Source organism: Diprion similis, chromosome 11 (assembly GCF_021155765.1).
Source record: "Diprion similis isolate iyDipSimi1 chromosome 11, iyDipSimi1.1, whole genome shotgun sequence".
In the NCBI taxonomy this organism is placed as follows: domain Eukaryota; kingdom Metazoa; phylum Arthropoda; class Insecta; order Hymenoptera; family Diprionidae; genus Diprion; species Diprion similis.
Genome location: NC_060115.1, coordinates 3,223,591 through 3,239,760, shown reverse-complemented (window position 1 = coordinate 3,239,760; position 16,170 = coordinate 3,223,591). Strand labels below are relative to the sequence as shown.

General features: G+C 37.9%; 1 protein-coding gene across 2 annotated transcripts; it reads left to right on the top strand.

The window, feature by feature from the left end:
* Nucleotides 1–171: 171 nt before the first annotated feature.
* LOC124412566 lies at nt 172–14,520 on the top strand. 2 transcript variants are annotated; one of them, XM_046892545.1, is made up of 14 exons: nt 172–366; nt 456–617; nt 1,604–1,754; nt 2,019–2,177; nt 2,303–2,715; nt 2,797–2,945; nt 3,253–3,581; nt 4,077–4,417; nt 4,857–5,062; nt 5,145–5,430; nt 5,548–5,687; nt 5,865–6,014; nt 8,214–10,820; nt 10,902–14,520. In XM_046892545.1, the coding sequence occupies exons 3-14, from the start codon at nt 1,632–1,634 to the stop codon at nt 11,498–11,500; spliced, it is 5,502 nt and encodes a 1,833-aa protein (XP_046748501.1). In that variant the 5' UTR covers nt 172–366; nt 456–617; nt 1,604–1,631; the 3' UTR covers nt 11,501–14,520. The 2 variants fall into 2 exon arrangements, with proteins under 2 accessions (XP_046748501.1, XP_046748499.1); XM_046892543.1 differs by having other exon boundaries at nt 172–617.
* The last annotated feature ends 1,650 nt before the right edge of the window (nt 14,521–16,170 follow it).

The following is a 16,170-nucleotide window of genomic DNA, read 5'->3' as shown; positions in this document are numbered from 1 at the left end:
TTAAAACCGAGGCGGTCAAAGTGATTCGTGACCGTCGTGATTAATGATGACTAAAGACGTCGGTAAGTGCACAGTTGTAAAAAAATTACCCGCGGTAACCATTACGAAAATAACATATGTTTCGTCGATAACAGTAGATCTGTGGTCTCTTTCTAACAGATAAAGTAGAAAAGGGCAGAACAACATTGCCTGTCTGCGGTAAAACACGCTCGAAATGCGATCAGTGGACTGAATGGTCTGTGGCGGGATCAGCTGATTATTGTTTTCGTTGGTCGAGTACAATTAATAGGTAAGCCTCGCCTGAAACGTTCGAATGGGTGATTTGACTCTGTTCGGAAAGATTGGTGATTATTTTGTGCATTGAACGTAAGCGTTAACGTGAACTTGTTCAAATCTTGCCTTTACCCTATGTGATCATATGAATAAGAGACTAAAAAATATCGGATTGAATTCAGCTTGGTTCGTCGTCGAACGTGGTAGTGACATCGATGCTGCCAGCTAGAGAGCTGTCAGTAGTTGCAAAATGACGCAGTAGACCCTGGACGGAACGGACTGGGAAGGACGGACGAACGAACGATGCTGCGCTTCGCACGATGAGTGGAAACTTTCGCTCCAATGTAAGTAAAACTGTAACAGTTTTGCTACCACGGTACAAATCGTATGTGATCTGATTTAATTTTGGCATAAATAATAAAGATTTTATCGCGGAACAGCTGAGAAAACTAAGCTTCAAAAATATCGCCTTTGTTGTGGTGACAAGAATCTATTTTCTGCTCTCGCACGTAACAACCTTCTACCGAGTTATAGTACACCTACGCATAACGTGTGAATGCGATCGCGTTCAATGCATAAAAACAAACTTAAAATTATTCCATTAATTTTTTTCTGCTTCAACAACCGTACCAGCATTTAATTCGTCATTCTTTTTCTTCTTTCACCTTTTCTCTCTTCTCCTTTCTCCCGTTGGCGATACGCTTTCGGAAGACAAAGAAAATTATATAAAATGTAAAAATTGAGCTACTACCTTGAAGTACTAGTGCTGGCTCAGCAGCTGTGCTCAAATTGCGCAATGATTAAGAGACAAAATAGATGTTCCCCTGCCATAAAGCCAGGGCCCAACTTATTCTTAATACTAGTAAATGTACTTGCATTCCGTTTCTCAAATAACATCAGACATTCTGATTGTAACTTTGTTTATAAAATCCTTTGTCACTTCTATATTATTTAATTTCAAATCTTGAAAGCTTGACAACGAAGATAATTGATCAATGGCACTTATCAATATGACTTCAACTGGTTGAACTTTGTTCAACTCTTCGATAACATCGCAACTTAAAAAATAATTGATTGTTTTTCATTTTTGAAGAATTATGCTTTTTTGTAACAGAATCCTATTTTTCACAATGAAATATCGTGTTTTTGCAATATTGCTCTATTTCGCTCACCAACATAAAGTGATAAAGATCAAAATTAAAGTAAAACAAAGAGCATTATGAGTCCTAGGAACAATAAATTTTCAACCGCCGACAGGCTCGTTCATACGGATATATCAATCTTCTGTTTGTTCCTTGCAAATGAATTGGATTATCACCCTGTCTTTCAGAACCAAGGTGTAACTTCAACAAGGCAAGATGTCAGCTGAGTCACCGAGAAGAGGGATACACAAAGGAGCGCAAGTTGTATCACCGCAGCCTGTCAGTGACCGGTCGATTATTGAAAGCGTGGCTGGCATTATAAACGATATCGTCCCTCAAGTTGGTTTATTTAATTTTGTATGGTTATTACTTTAATTTACAAGATTTATATCCTACATTCTGGACAACTCAGACAAGAGAATGAGTGAGTCTTATAGCCATTGGGTAGCTTGCGAAATTTCATCTTCAGCAATTATTCAACATTCTGCATTTATGTATATTAATAACACCGAAATCCTTTCCAAGTTGTTTAAAGCCTGAAAATCTTTAAAATTCAATGTATAGACGGATTAATGTTACGTTGCTTAATACTCTCCCTTTCAGGCCTACACTGGGACACCAAACGTGGAGAACAAGGAATCAATAACATGGGCTAGGTTTGAATACGCCGACGTCAATGACCCTGTTCTCTATCCAGACTATAACGAAGGTTCGAGTACACCTCCGCTGTTGTTGGTCCTTGGGTATGGGACTGGTGTACAGGTGAAAAATTTACTCATCAAACAAGTTCTGTGTATATGGCAAGCATGCTGTTTAAAATTTACTACATATATATGAATTTTTGACCTAGACTTTAGTTATTAGATAAAATAAATATTGTCACGTAGGTATGGTTGATAACTGCATCTGGAGAAGCTACCGAGGTTCTTTCCTGGCGCCAAGGAGTTGTTCGCACTTTAAGATTCCTCCCAAATCCCAAGGGAAGCAATGAGCAGATCGATCTTTTCTTTTCTAAGAGACCATTGGTTTCCATCTGTGACTCAGCTGGCCCAGGACCGCAATTTTGCAATATCGGATTTATTTCTCTAAAAACAGGAGAACAAGTGAAGACCATCAAGTTTAAAAATCCTGTCAACGACGTGCTTGCCAATAGGAGAACTGTTATTGTGACTTTCTCAGAAAAAATCGCTGTCTTTGATGCCAAAAATTTAGAAGATATTTTAACAGTTACAACTTGTTATTTGAGCCCTGGGCCGAATTCTAACCCTGTAGCTCTAGGAACAAGGTGGTTGGCGTACAGGTAAATCAAGTTGAATGGCTTTAATCTCAAATACTACTACTACTACTGTGACATATTATATTGTATCTATAACAATTGCAGCGAAAAAAAATTAATACCAGCAAGACGAAGCAGTGGAGGGAGTGAAGGAGAAGGTACTCAAAGTTATACGGCTACTGTCTTGCATGCTGCCAAATCGCTTGGAAAAGGACTGAGGGGTTTGGGCGAGACTGTAGCATCCACCCTGACAGGCAAGTAATCAGGATTGATATTTAGACATTCGATAGTTGTTTGTATATATCTTATTAACCTTTAGACCGCCGTCAAATGGGGTATAATAATTGCTTGGAAAATTTCTCACCAAAAGATGCATACACATCAGATACATCTGATAAGATATAATGTCCTGTTAGGGCTCATGCTACTATAGTGGCATTTCAGCGGTGAATGGAAACCAATGTATTGACAGTTTTTTAAAGCTGATGTTTAAGTATTTTTTGGTACAACAGAATTATACAGAATATCTGTTGATGTTAATTTCATGATATTTCTACTTAGGAAACTCCGTTCCTCCTTCAACTCCCAATAGCATTGGATTTGACACAACTCAGCCAGGTGTTGTGACGATACTTGACCTCCAAGCTGCCAAAGAAGACAAAGAATCAGATGATGGAACGGTTGAAACAGTTCTAGCACATTTCACAGCTCATAGCGATGCGATAGTAGCCATGACGTTTGATCTAACGGGAGCTTTACTCATGACTGCTGATCGTCGAGGTCATGATTTCCATATATTCCGGATACAGCCACATCCTGGCGGACCTACATTGGCCGCTGTTCATCATCTCTATGTACTGCATAGAGGTGATACTACTGCCAAAGTCCAGGTATGCTGCTATCAATGATTGTCAGACCATAGCATATTGTGCATCTCGGGAGGAAAGTAGAGTTTTGTTTGTGAGTGCGGAGCTTGCTGTCCGAGTTGACTCGGGCTCCCAAGGTCTAACTTGCTGCACGAGTCGGGAGGGGGTGCGAGGCGAGCCGAAGGCGGAAAGTTTTTCCACTTAGTTTTTCCTCCCTCGTAAAGCAAAACGCATTTTTTCTCCCTCTCTTCTATAAGTAGCAAAATAGGCCATTCCGTTCATGTGTGAAAAAATACATTTTACATCACACCGCTAAAAGAAAAACTCAATTCAATCGTTGATTTTCTACTACTTTTGTTTTTTGTTTGACCAAATTTTCAAACATTTTCAAACATCAATGAAGCAAGTAATGTTAGTGCATTTGAGGGGGTCTCTCATAACGTTGTTACATACTTTCGTATAGTAACGGAAGAGTCGTTTAATGATTCATTCAATAAATTTGTTGTACTCTTATCCTAGGACATGACGTTTTCAAGTGATGCAAGATGGGCAGCTGTATCGACCGTTCGTGGTACAACCCACGTTTTCCCTGTTGCACCATATGGCGGCCCTGTCGGTGTTCGAACCCATTCAACTCCACATGTTGTTAACAGACTCTCAAGGTTTCACAGAAGTGCTGGATTGACTGCTGACGGCACGAGATCTCATTCTCCGGTAGCTCACGCTGAGATTCCACTGTCAGTTTATCCTTATTCTAATCCTCGGCTACCACCGTACCCTCATCCAACCATCCTTCATCCTCTCGCTCAGATACGCCAACCGTCTACGTTGAATCACGTCAATAACCAACCTTTACCCAGGTAGGAATAATATTACAGATATTATTACTAGTGACTGTATTTACTGTACAAATAGATACAAATATCAGTTGTCGCCCTGATGTTATGTAGTTATTATTGTGGTTATTTTTCTTGTTGTTATTAATATTACAATTATTATTGTTTGTGTGAAAATGCTATTACTTTATAGGACTAATAACAATAATGATAGTGATAAGGATAATAATCACAATTTAACCCTCTTTCCCCTTTTGGGTATGTCTCCACAAGCGATCAGCTTTTGCGGGGTGAGGCAGAAATGGATTAGTAACCATCATCATACGTCTCCAGCAGTCTTAAAATATTGAATATAAACTACCATGGCACAGAAAGCAAGGAAAACTACATAAATATTTGCCTAGGTGCGGCCTATCCATATGTAAATAAATATTAGCGTTATTATTTGTGATGTTTCAAATAGACCGCAGCAAAGACAACGCCTTCAATCTGAGGACAGTGGGAGCTTACCATTGAAAATCTGCTGTTGTTTTGCACCACAAAGAGCATGGCTCTATGCCCAAAGGGATGCTGGAAACAAAGTGATCAAACGTTCTGTTGACTCGTTGTTCATAATGGCGTGTCATGGCAACATGATACAATACGACCTAGAACCAAAACCAGCGGCAGGTATAGAAAAATTAAAAATTTGTGCTGTGAATTTTTCATAGATTGGATGGAATTTGATGAAACAACAAAATTTAATTGGCAGGAATTCCAAAAGAAAAAGTCTGTGACGACACTACAATCGAGTTAGATGTCGAGGCCAAAGGGCAGTGGCCGTTACTCAGATCCACAAGTTCACTCGAAATACTACCACCGCTTTCGGGATCAAGTCCACTGCTCGGCATACCTGTTACCCCAAAATGTAAGCCTGCTGCAGACTCGATAGAAGATCAGTGGCTGAGTCAAGTTGAGATCGTAACTCACGCTGGACCACACAGAAGATTATGGATGGGGCCTCAATTCATTTTTAAAACATACAATGCACCCAGTGGGTAAGTTTAGTTACGCCTCCAATTAGTAATCGATGTAGAATTATTATAGAAATAATGCAGTAGCTTATTGAACTCTGTTACTGTGACAATTACGAATTAGTTTAACTCCTTATTTAGGGTTGCAGTAAACCTAGTCGAAGCAGAAGCTGTGGAAGTTAGTGTTACAGCAGGATCGCGACCTGCACGGTCTAATCCTGTTAACATGCCGCACACTGCCACAAGACCATTGGTTCCCGTTGTTATTGACGGATCAGGAAGTAAGTTGAATACTCTTTCCAATTTAACTTATTTTTACTTATATGACCTTGTGAGGTTTTTTTTTTACTTGTAAAATTTAAAACAATGCGGTGAAATTATTTTTGACCTTAATTCATGTAGTGAAAACTTAAGGTCTGGCACTTGAACATTACATGATTAAAAATATGCGTTTACAGGCAGTTACGAGCAGTCACCTAGGTTCTTGGAAACCTATGGAGATTCACTGGAAAATGAGAGTATAGGTGTCGGAGGTGGAGAGAATCAACTCCGAGAAGACTTAGCAGAAGCTATGTTGGAAACAGCTACCACGCCACATCGTGTTCCAGGTAAGCTTTGTCCGAACTTATGCTTCCAAGAGCACAACAATCTCCCTATTCAGTTGAGATATATGTTTATTCATGAGAGGTGAAAACATTTGTCTTGGAAAAGTTCCACTATACTATTTTGGACACCTGATAAAGTGTTGCTTTTCTTATCTTCTTCGCCATGGGGAGAAAGTATAGCTCCTCACTTTGTTGCATATGTACTATGCTGCAATAGAGGCAGGCATGTAGTATCCGATTTTTTTAGTCTTCACAGTTCACAGCCTGTGTTGAAGAAGTGGAGTCATTTGAAATCTTTATTATTCGAGGAATCGTAGCTACTTCTTGGAACTCTGAACTCTAAAGAATTTGAGTTATGGAGGCAGCACTGTACATGTTATCTGCACCCTTTCATAATTTACATTAATGTAGGTGATGATTTGCGTTTTTAATCACGTTCACTAATTTGTGTCACTGATACCCAGAGAATTATAAACGTAGATGGAGCATTCAGTAGAAACAAAGAAAGCCGATGCTAAACGGAGATCGAACTACTTTAGAGTACTTTGAAATAGATGGGTTTCCTTCTAACATCATACTATCTCTGTCTGATATGCACGTAGCATGGATACAGACAATACAAGCATTACTGATCCTGTTATGCCCAAGTCCCCAATGCGCTGCCAGAGTCAGAGAGAAGAAGACATTGCTGTCCTTTTTTGTCGTTAGGTTCAGTTGTCTTCACTGAGTGCTTCAGTTACGTTTTCAAGATTATCCTGCGACTAGACTACATTGTTGCCCATACCTATAACAATATCTGAACCCATGTTAGATAATTATAATATTGATAACTTTCAACCTTTGTCTTTGCGAAGATGAATGTTGAATAAATGAACTTGTGAGGGTGCCCATTTTTAGTGGAACTGAGCAAATGCACTCGGGCGAAAATGTGGTACAATATTTTTGAAAACTCCTATGCGTCATAAGGCAGTCTCAACCGCCACGAAGTTCGAAGCAAGACTCATAGTTAATAGTAACCATTCTTATTTCAGGAATATGTGTACTTTTGTCATCTGCTAATCACCAATTGGCAAATAATTGGTTTGCGTGTATACACAACTAATAGCTTGGCGATCGTTTGTCACTCGTTTATTGTGTACGGACAACTATACATACTTGTAGACCTCAAACGCTGCATGTGGCACATAATTATTACTAGTATTTTAAGTTTTAAATAATATACAGAACTGGCCAGTGGCAGGTATCTCAGTTACACCCGTCAGGTATACTGTCCGAATTTAAACCCATCGCTAACATACACTTTACAAATTAACTACACCCGTCCTGATGTCTTAGCTTATCGCAGAAAAGACCGTTACCCTGCACAGAGAAATTTTTAGTGATATGTACCGCATTCTCTTATCACCAGATGCGTTTACACCGTCCATGATGTTGAATAACACTCTTTTTAAAATTATCACTACGTCTCACATAACAATTACTTTTAAATTATCTTGACCCTCCTTTGCTTTGACAGCTTTTGCAAGCTAGATAAAAAAATTCACAATTAGCTGTAAATCCACAGCCAATTACAAAAGTTAGTCTTATCCCAAAGTATAAGGTCAATGATATGTTTATCAAACATACGTATACTTTTTGTTATTTGCATTGACTTGTCCTTGTCCACAACCTAAACTATACCAATCTCTCGCTATTATATACTCGTTTTATTACAAATCTCCTACGCAAGGCCAAAGTCTTAACGAAAAACTATTTTTGACATTATCATAAATCGTGGAAATTATTGTGATATGAATTTCCTCCAGAGTGCACTTGCATATAGTATACTCAGGTAATCAGATTATGACTATTTCAACGCTTCCTTTTCTCCTATTGAGAGGCTGTCAACATCTGTTGATGCCAATATACATAAGTACTCGTACGTATATACAGACGACATGCAGCTACCTGCACAGACCAGTAAAGGAAATTATCATTTGTTGAAAGCTTTTTTAGTATGCATGCAGTCATATGAGTTTCTAAAAAAATTCACCCTGTTCAACCCTAATTTGTCGGCCTTTGATTCTTCGTTTTAAACTCGTTCAATGACTGATGGGTGATTCGTCTGATTTCACTTCTTCCTCTTCTATACTCCGTGCAAAAATTAGTTTACTTGGTAGATCGCTGCGATTGATACCTGCCAATGGCTTTTTCTGTTACTAGGGAGGCGAGTGGTAGTTGAAAGGATGGGACAGCCCGTCACTAAAGTTGTCAACCCTCTGGGCACCGTTATAACTATCTCTGCCGACGAGGAAGATATTGTTTCCAGTGATAATTATGAAATGGACAACAACCTGGAGCCGCTGCGAAGTCTTTGTGCGCAAGAGGGTCCTGCATCACTTGATGATTTTAGACAGGAATCACAACCTGTTAAAAATCTAACAGAAATTTGTGCTGAAATGCGTACAACTAGTGATTCAGCGCTCGACTCACTTGCCAGTCAGGATATAAAAGAAGTTGTCGAACAAAAAGCACTATATGCGGAAGCAATGAAGCTACGATCAAAAGATACAGTCAACTTTGACGAAGCTGGGACTTTCACCGACGTTCAAATGACTCTAAATTTATGTGCTGAGGCTGGTAAAATACCACCAAGCCCAATGACCCAAGCTAAGGAAAATCCTTGGAATCAAAAAATGACATCTACCCGTTGGAAACTGCAAGAGACTAAAATTGCTAGGGCAAAATATGTTGTTAATTACGACGAAGATACAGTCGTTTTCACAGATAACAGGGAACCAGTAACCGAAAGGATTTGTAACATTGAAGAAACCACCGAAGGAAGCGATCATGTTCAAGATCCCCTCTCTACCAGCAATAACCTCAACTTAGATAACACAGCACGTGAACAAACTAAGTGTGTTACATCGGAAAATTCAGCTGAAGAACAAATCAATACGAAAGAACTGAGGAATATTAGTCTACACGCGGGATCTTCATCTGTTCAGTTGATCTCAAATAAGGACCAGAAAGAGCGTAAAGATAAAACATCAAATGAAAGCAATGAGATTGAAAACAAGTCATGTGTGGTGTCACAATCAAACCAACAAGAAGAGACAAATATAGTCACTGTCTCTATGATCAAAGGTATTCAGAAAGTATTGCCAATTAAAGAGAAATCGAGCAAAAAAAAAAATAGGAACAAGCATAAAGATATTGATCGGTTTGAGTCTTCATTTGAAACTATCAAGGATTCAGAAATACATGCGATAACATTGCCAGATATAGATTCGACTTCTGTGAATGAATTTGGCCCTCGTGCAAATGATAAACTCTCTGAGTCAGAAAGTGACGCAACAAGACAGACTCATACTGTGGATATATCATGTCCTGATGAGTTATTGCCTATCGATGACGTTAGTGAATATTCAATTTTAGAGAAAAACGAGTACAAAGATGGTGTATCTTCAAATCATTCAGACGAAGATTTGGAGCACATTGACACATCTGAAGTGACTCTAGCTCTGGCATCTCAAATCATGCCAAATAAAATACAAGACCTTGAAATGGCGAGCAACCCACGTAAAAGCCCAATGACAAAATGCAACGATTTACTAATGCAGCGAGAGAAAAATTCAAGCAAAGCTATATCTTCTGACGATGATATGGAACACATACAATCTTCAGAAATTTCAGAAGACTATTCAACACGAGTTCAACAAAAGCATCAATTTGATACAACAGGATCTGGATCTGATGCTGAGTGCGTAAAACTTGGAAAATCCCGAAAAACTATCGGACAGCCATCTGTAACTTCTCCCAGGCTGTGTGAGGAGCGTACGTGTTTAGAAGGAAATTATGTCACATTGCAAACTGAAGTACACAAACGATCTAAAGTCACAACGGAAGAGGAATCTGTAGGGCAGCAAATTTTATCTAGGAATGAAGCTGATCAGATGTGCCCAAACGTATCTGCAAAAGTTTTGGATGCGGAAGAAGTTGAATCCAATCCTGATGTAAATAAGGGGAAGGAAAAGGTCAAGTCTACCAAAAGCAGGAAAAAAAAAGATGACGTTCTCGTCGTTGTTGTCTCTAATACTGTGGAAAAAAACCAGACTGCATTAGTCCAATGCCCTGATGATGATTATGTTAGTAGCAAACGAAATAAAACACCAGGAAACTTCGTAACCGCGGACATGGATGGATGTGTCCAGATAGCAACAGGTGCGTCTGCACCATCCCGACGCTTTGCACATAGGGATGGAAAAGTGATATCTAACGAAGCTACATCTTTGAGTAGTATTGAAATCATTGATATTGATGCCTTGAGAAGAGCTGAGGCTCAATGTGAAACTGCTGCAAGTCACGTTGGTAGCGATGATTGTAGAGTCTCTGAATTTAGACCTGAAGTCTTGCTGGGTCGACCAAAAAAATCACGGAAATCAAAGAAGATAACTCATTGTGATACAAGCGGGGATGTTCTGCTTAATCCTAGTCCTTTGAGTTTATCTAAACTAAAATTGCTCGAGACAGAAATACGTCAACCAGAGCCACCTGAGATTTCTAGTGTAACACAAAGCGAAGGACGGAACCCTGCAAGCTCGTGGAGCTCGATTGTGAAAAACAGTAGAGATAAATCAAGCTCAGGAATTTGCGAGAGGCCTCAAGGTACAGAAAAAGAGATTGATCTTAAATCGAACATGCTCCAGCGGGTAGAACCAATTCCAATTAATCAACCCACATTCCCAGGAGATGGGCTAGAGAACGTTAATAAGACATTTGATGAGGATAATGAAACTGAAGAATGTCCAAAACCAATCTTGACTCCTGGTAAATACAAAAAATTGAGATCTAATTGTGCATCTAATGAATTTTTTATATTTCCCAGTACTTATTTTAAACCGATTTCAGGATATGAAGTCAACGAGAATTTAGATGGATGCAAGAGATATCCAGCTGTACAAGATGATCATTTGCAAAAGAGTAAGGATACTAGAGTTCACAGAGATACTAAAGACCAAATCAGAGAAAAAGTCAATGATATTCAGATATCTATGCAGTCAGAATTCTCTGACTCTCCTCCGCTTCTATCTACTTGCGAAAAAGATATCCTCAAGTGCGACTACCCAGCGCAAACTTTAGGTTGCGATCAAAATCTCACAGAAGATTTGGCATTGTCATTGTTGTTTACCAGTGAAGACAAGTCATGTATAATTAGCAAAAGTGAGTCTGCAGCAACATTGGTACAAGCTCGGGAACACTCATCTTCATCAGGTCGTTCCTCAAAAGAACCTTCACCTGAAGCAGAAGTGTCACCTTCAAAAGAAAATGATATCAATCCAGAACCTGCAGCTGTCGACTCTTCAAATTTGTCGGATGATACGAATGTAAATGGTAATATGATGGATACAGAGGAAGATAACTCATCAAAGGAAAATATTGACAAGAGTCCTGGAAATGGTTGCACAACTGCTAAAAAGGGGAGGTCAAAAAAGAAACGACGCAGATGAGTAAAGGAATGCGTAGACGTGCAAAAGGCCAGCCTTGCCTTGTATTTACTTTTTATGCATGTCACCGGGGTTGATTAGCGAATTGTTATTTATAATTTACATACTTGAATTGTCTTGATCAAATATCATCTATATATTAGCATAGTAGACAGTAACAAATAATGTTATACTCCTGGTGTATTGGATTAAAATATAACTCACCTGACTACACAGATTAGAATCCAATAGGCCAGGTATATAATGAATAAAGCCTGGTTTACAACGGGACGTATATGCCTGTACGCATACACTGTACAAATGCCATACTTGGAAATAATGTTTACACGTTCGCTCATCGTTGTAAAAGTGTATTGTCTCTGTGACAGGTGTGTGTTCCATTGTAAACTGGGCTTAACAGAGTTGTAAGTTAGCTTTAAACTTAACTTATTGTGTTCAAGAATTGTAAGCCAGTTGGGTATATTTAATGGCAATTAAGGTCTCTAATTTATAGTAACCCAGGCACTTCCATCTGCAAGGTTAACGGATGAAATTTGGACACTGTAGTCACAGGATACATAGGGGCGGTATAGAATTTTAAAAGGCATAGTAAATGATAATGCATCGAGTTTATGAGTGTGGGTATTATTAGGCAAGCCTTATGCACACCAGAAGTGTATCACTACTCCTTTAATTGTCACCACTGACAAGTATTAACGTCAGTTAGGAAACATGAGTCTTTTCATGATTGTACTTATTACAACAATTCGTGGAGCGTTGCTCTGCCAACGCAATAATTTTCAGTGCCCTGTTGACTACATGTAGGTAACTGTTCCCTTATGTTCACAATTGTTTACTTTTACTGTCATGATATTCTGTCCTACTAACTAATCGTCGTATTTGAAATTAAGAAACTGGTGTTAATTGACCGCTAGGTGTTCAGCAGAAATTAGTAAGAAGTATTTAAAAAAAAGAAATAAAAAAACCAGATAGAAAACGGGAGAGTATTACAAAAAAATTACACAAGCTTCTGCAATTTATTTGAATATAGCTATCACTAGGTACTACGTACACAATCTGAAGGCACGGAAAAATTATTTAAAAAAATTATACTTAGAAAGATAGAAACACAGCAACTACACTTAGGTAAGAAAAATTGTTGTGTTATACTCACTTTGTAGCATGACCTTATTGCTATATTATTCTTCATAATGAATCGATATCAGATTATCAGTTTATAACTTGTTGATTGGTATCGATCGAAAATTTTAGGGTGTCCAATTGAATGCCAGTATGCAATAACAATTGACGTCAACTTACCCACTTTTAATTTTATGGTTCCTGACAAGTCTTCAACCCTTCAGATACCGTTTGCAAATTGTGGAGTACACTTAAAAGAATGTAGAATATATTTTTTGAAAATGAACGAATCTGGTTCAGAATTATAAAGTCCCTTAATAGAATGTACACAATGTATATTTGCAAAACGTACATTGCCCTATTACCTTCAGCTCATTATTGTCTGCCGCCGTTTAATTCGCCTGAGTATTCAGGTTTTCTTTTGATTATTAAAGAATATCAGAAGTAGTTGGTTGCAACAATCTCCGGGTTATGTGGAACTATTATTCAAGAATCTGTCTTATAGAATCGTAAAGGGTAATAATTTCATGTATGCACAATATATACATACAAACACATTTTATATGTCACGTGGATTCGAAAAAATATTTTGAGATGCCAAATGACAGGAGCTATAATATATCTGGTTGTGAGTACAAAAGCAAAAAAAAAAATGTTGAGATATGAAACAATACCAATTTAGTAATAGCTGTATAAGTATGACATAATTCGGTATAACAAAAGACATAATTAAAGAAATAGCTCCACAAATTTTACCTGAACGGATTATATCTCAAAATAATGTACATATGAACTTCTTAGTTAAATTATGCATGAGAAGTAAAAGTAATTGAATCACAAAGGCTATATTTCCTAACAACAGCTTGTAGTATATATATCAGCATTTTGAAATTATTCCATCACAGAGGATAGTATTTTTTAAATCAATAAAGTTTTCCCTCTCGATATGCAATTTGCCATTGTGTTTGCAAATTATTAACGAAAAGGTAAAACAGGCACCAGTAACGTTTCAATTCTTATTTCAAGTAAATGTACAATAGCAGCATCTTGAATTGTGTCATACTATGGTTCTTGCACAAATCTGGAAGTGTCCTAGAATTAGAGAATTGTCAAGCCGACTGCATAATGGGCTGGTAATACTCATTACGGTAGCTGAATTCTTATAGAAATATTAATTGGTAGGCAATTTGCAGCTGGAGAAGACGCTCTCTTGAAACTGTCCGAACATGCAGGCATGTATCTATTATTATTTAGCTTATACTATATTTATTTGTAATTGTATATTTATTGTTGCAACGTATAGATGTATGTATATTTATTTGTGCAACGTTATAGTCACGGGAGAACTAATAATGAATATTCGATAAGCAGTCAATATGGGGAAACGTTTCATTCAAACGCTCCAATAATCATCAACATTCATGGATATGCAATCAGGTATCCACTCTTGACAGTCAAGTGGGAAAAGCATCACATTTTGTTTTGCGCAACACACGGATTCGCCCAGATGTAAACATACATTGTACATTTACTAGTTTACTTTATTGTATGACTATACACTTGATTATTGTATTATACGAGTACTGTGCTCTAATATAGTTTAAGATATCACATGCTACAACATAAGTATTACATGGACCATCAATATGTTGAATTTTACGTGTAAAGATCAGACTATCATGTCCAATGGTCATTGCTTACAATTAGTTCTTAATTGTAGAAATTGTTCTTATCTTGAGTGAGTTAGAATATAAGTTGGCTATATAGTATGCAAAATATATTATACAATCTATCAGCTTACATGAACGTCACGCCAATAGGTTCATAAAACCTACCAAATTTTGAAACAAATAATATGTACTAGAAATTGGAATACACGTAAGCAGTACAACTATTGAACTATTTATCGACTTTTGAATTATCTAGCACCAATCTCAATATTACCATGCTCATGGGTCATTTTATTATGTAACAGGGCTAACATTGAACGCCATTACCTGCAAAATACTATTTATTCTTGTGATTATTTGTATAAGTCAGGTTTTCTCTGGATATTACAAAGATCCCATAGCAATCTTGCGAACATAATTGATGGTGACTACCTATACTGACCTGTATGATGTAAAGGTTTAGATGTATTAAACTATAAACCTTTATCCGATCTACAAATTAGCAAGAGACTAACAAACGCGAGATTCATTTTCACTACTTTCAGTAAAGCAATAAAGTTGCACAATTTTTTCTTCACCGTGAATAATGAATAATGTATTTCAATATAGAGTTAGAACTCCGTTAGTGTCAATTGCAATATGATCAATATTTATCTCCTATCCCAGTACCCTTTCTCCGACAGCTTGCTACTTTGCTGGTTGAGACTGCGATCACTTACTGCAGCTAGTAGCAAACGGGTTGAGGATTCCTGTCACCTAAGGACCTAGGCACAGTCAATGAGGTCATTGACCTCTTCCGACACTAAATGACAGAAGCCAGGTTCTAATGTAACAAGTTTCTTGAACTAGTACATGACATAGAAAAGAGGTAGATTGAGTAAATTAAACAAAACAAAAAAAAATTGGAAATAAACCGTTAAAACCATAATTAGTCGTCTTAATGTCGTTCTCCTCCATACGATGTGGCAGCACATTTGATCATCCAATATGTTACATTCTCTAACACCCCTTGCTTTTCGGCTGTGCTTTTAAAAACAATGTAGCTATTTCACTGATTGTCGAATTATTTTACTAGCATCCAATTTCTTTGATAACAATCACATTTTCTGATCAAGCACCTATAAACAAAGGTCTTCTGTGTTGCAGGAGGTAGCCAGTCTGTAGCAAGTTACGAAGATTTGAGCTCAAGTAGCTTCAGCTCGGCAAGCAGGGCCTCCCTGGATGCACGAAGTTCACCAACGCCTTCCTATGGAGCTGAGAATATGATGGTTTTTCCAGGAGACAGTAGTGGCTCTATTTGAGATTATCTGAGGTGCGCAGCCATATTGCCAAAGTGGTTGCGCTGCCTCAGATAGAAACGGGCTATCGATAGATAACCATTCATCGATCATTTGTCAGATGGTTTCCACAGTCGTTCAAAAGCCTAGCCCCTACTGTAAACAAGGATAATTTTGGGACTGGGTGCAATTTTGCGACAGCGGGAAGCTTTCGGATTTCGAATTTCCAGCCAAGACCCAAAATACAAATCGCAACATTTCACACTGTTCCAAAGCTGCATCCCTAGTTTAAAGTTATCCTAGTTAATGGAATATCATAATACATATAGCATATGTATGAATATGTACGCACATTTGGGTATATACCACATGTCGTAATGCCAAATTTAATTATCAGATCGTGTGAAAGAGTAAAAATCTCTATACGAAGTTGCCTGGATCAATACTGGACATAAGGTGCTGCAAAGACTTTTTTCAGCACGTGGCATTTCTAATATGTCAAAATCAAATTAACAAAGTTTATTCTAAATCCAACGCTACACATTCTTGACTGGCATGTATCATGGTCGATGTCAAAATGGATTGAACTCATCTTTACTGACCAATG

What these genes read in the sequence shown, in the direction of transcription:
- LOC124412566 (XM_046892545.1), top strand. Translation starts at nt 1,632, where the DNA reads ATGTCAGCTGAGTCACCGAGAAGAGGGATACACAAAGGAGCGCAAGTT. An exon ending in TAAACGATATCGTCCCTCAA is followed by an intron (nt 1,755 to 2,018) that starts GTTGGTTTATTT and finishes TCTCCCTTTCAG; the next exon opens with GCCTACACTGGGACACCAAA. An exon ending in AATAACCAACCTTTACCCAG is followed by an intron (nt 4,418 to 4,856) that starts GTAGGAATAATA and finishes TGTTTCAAATAG; the next exon opens with ACCGCAGCAAAGACAACGCC.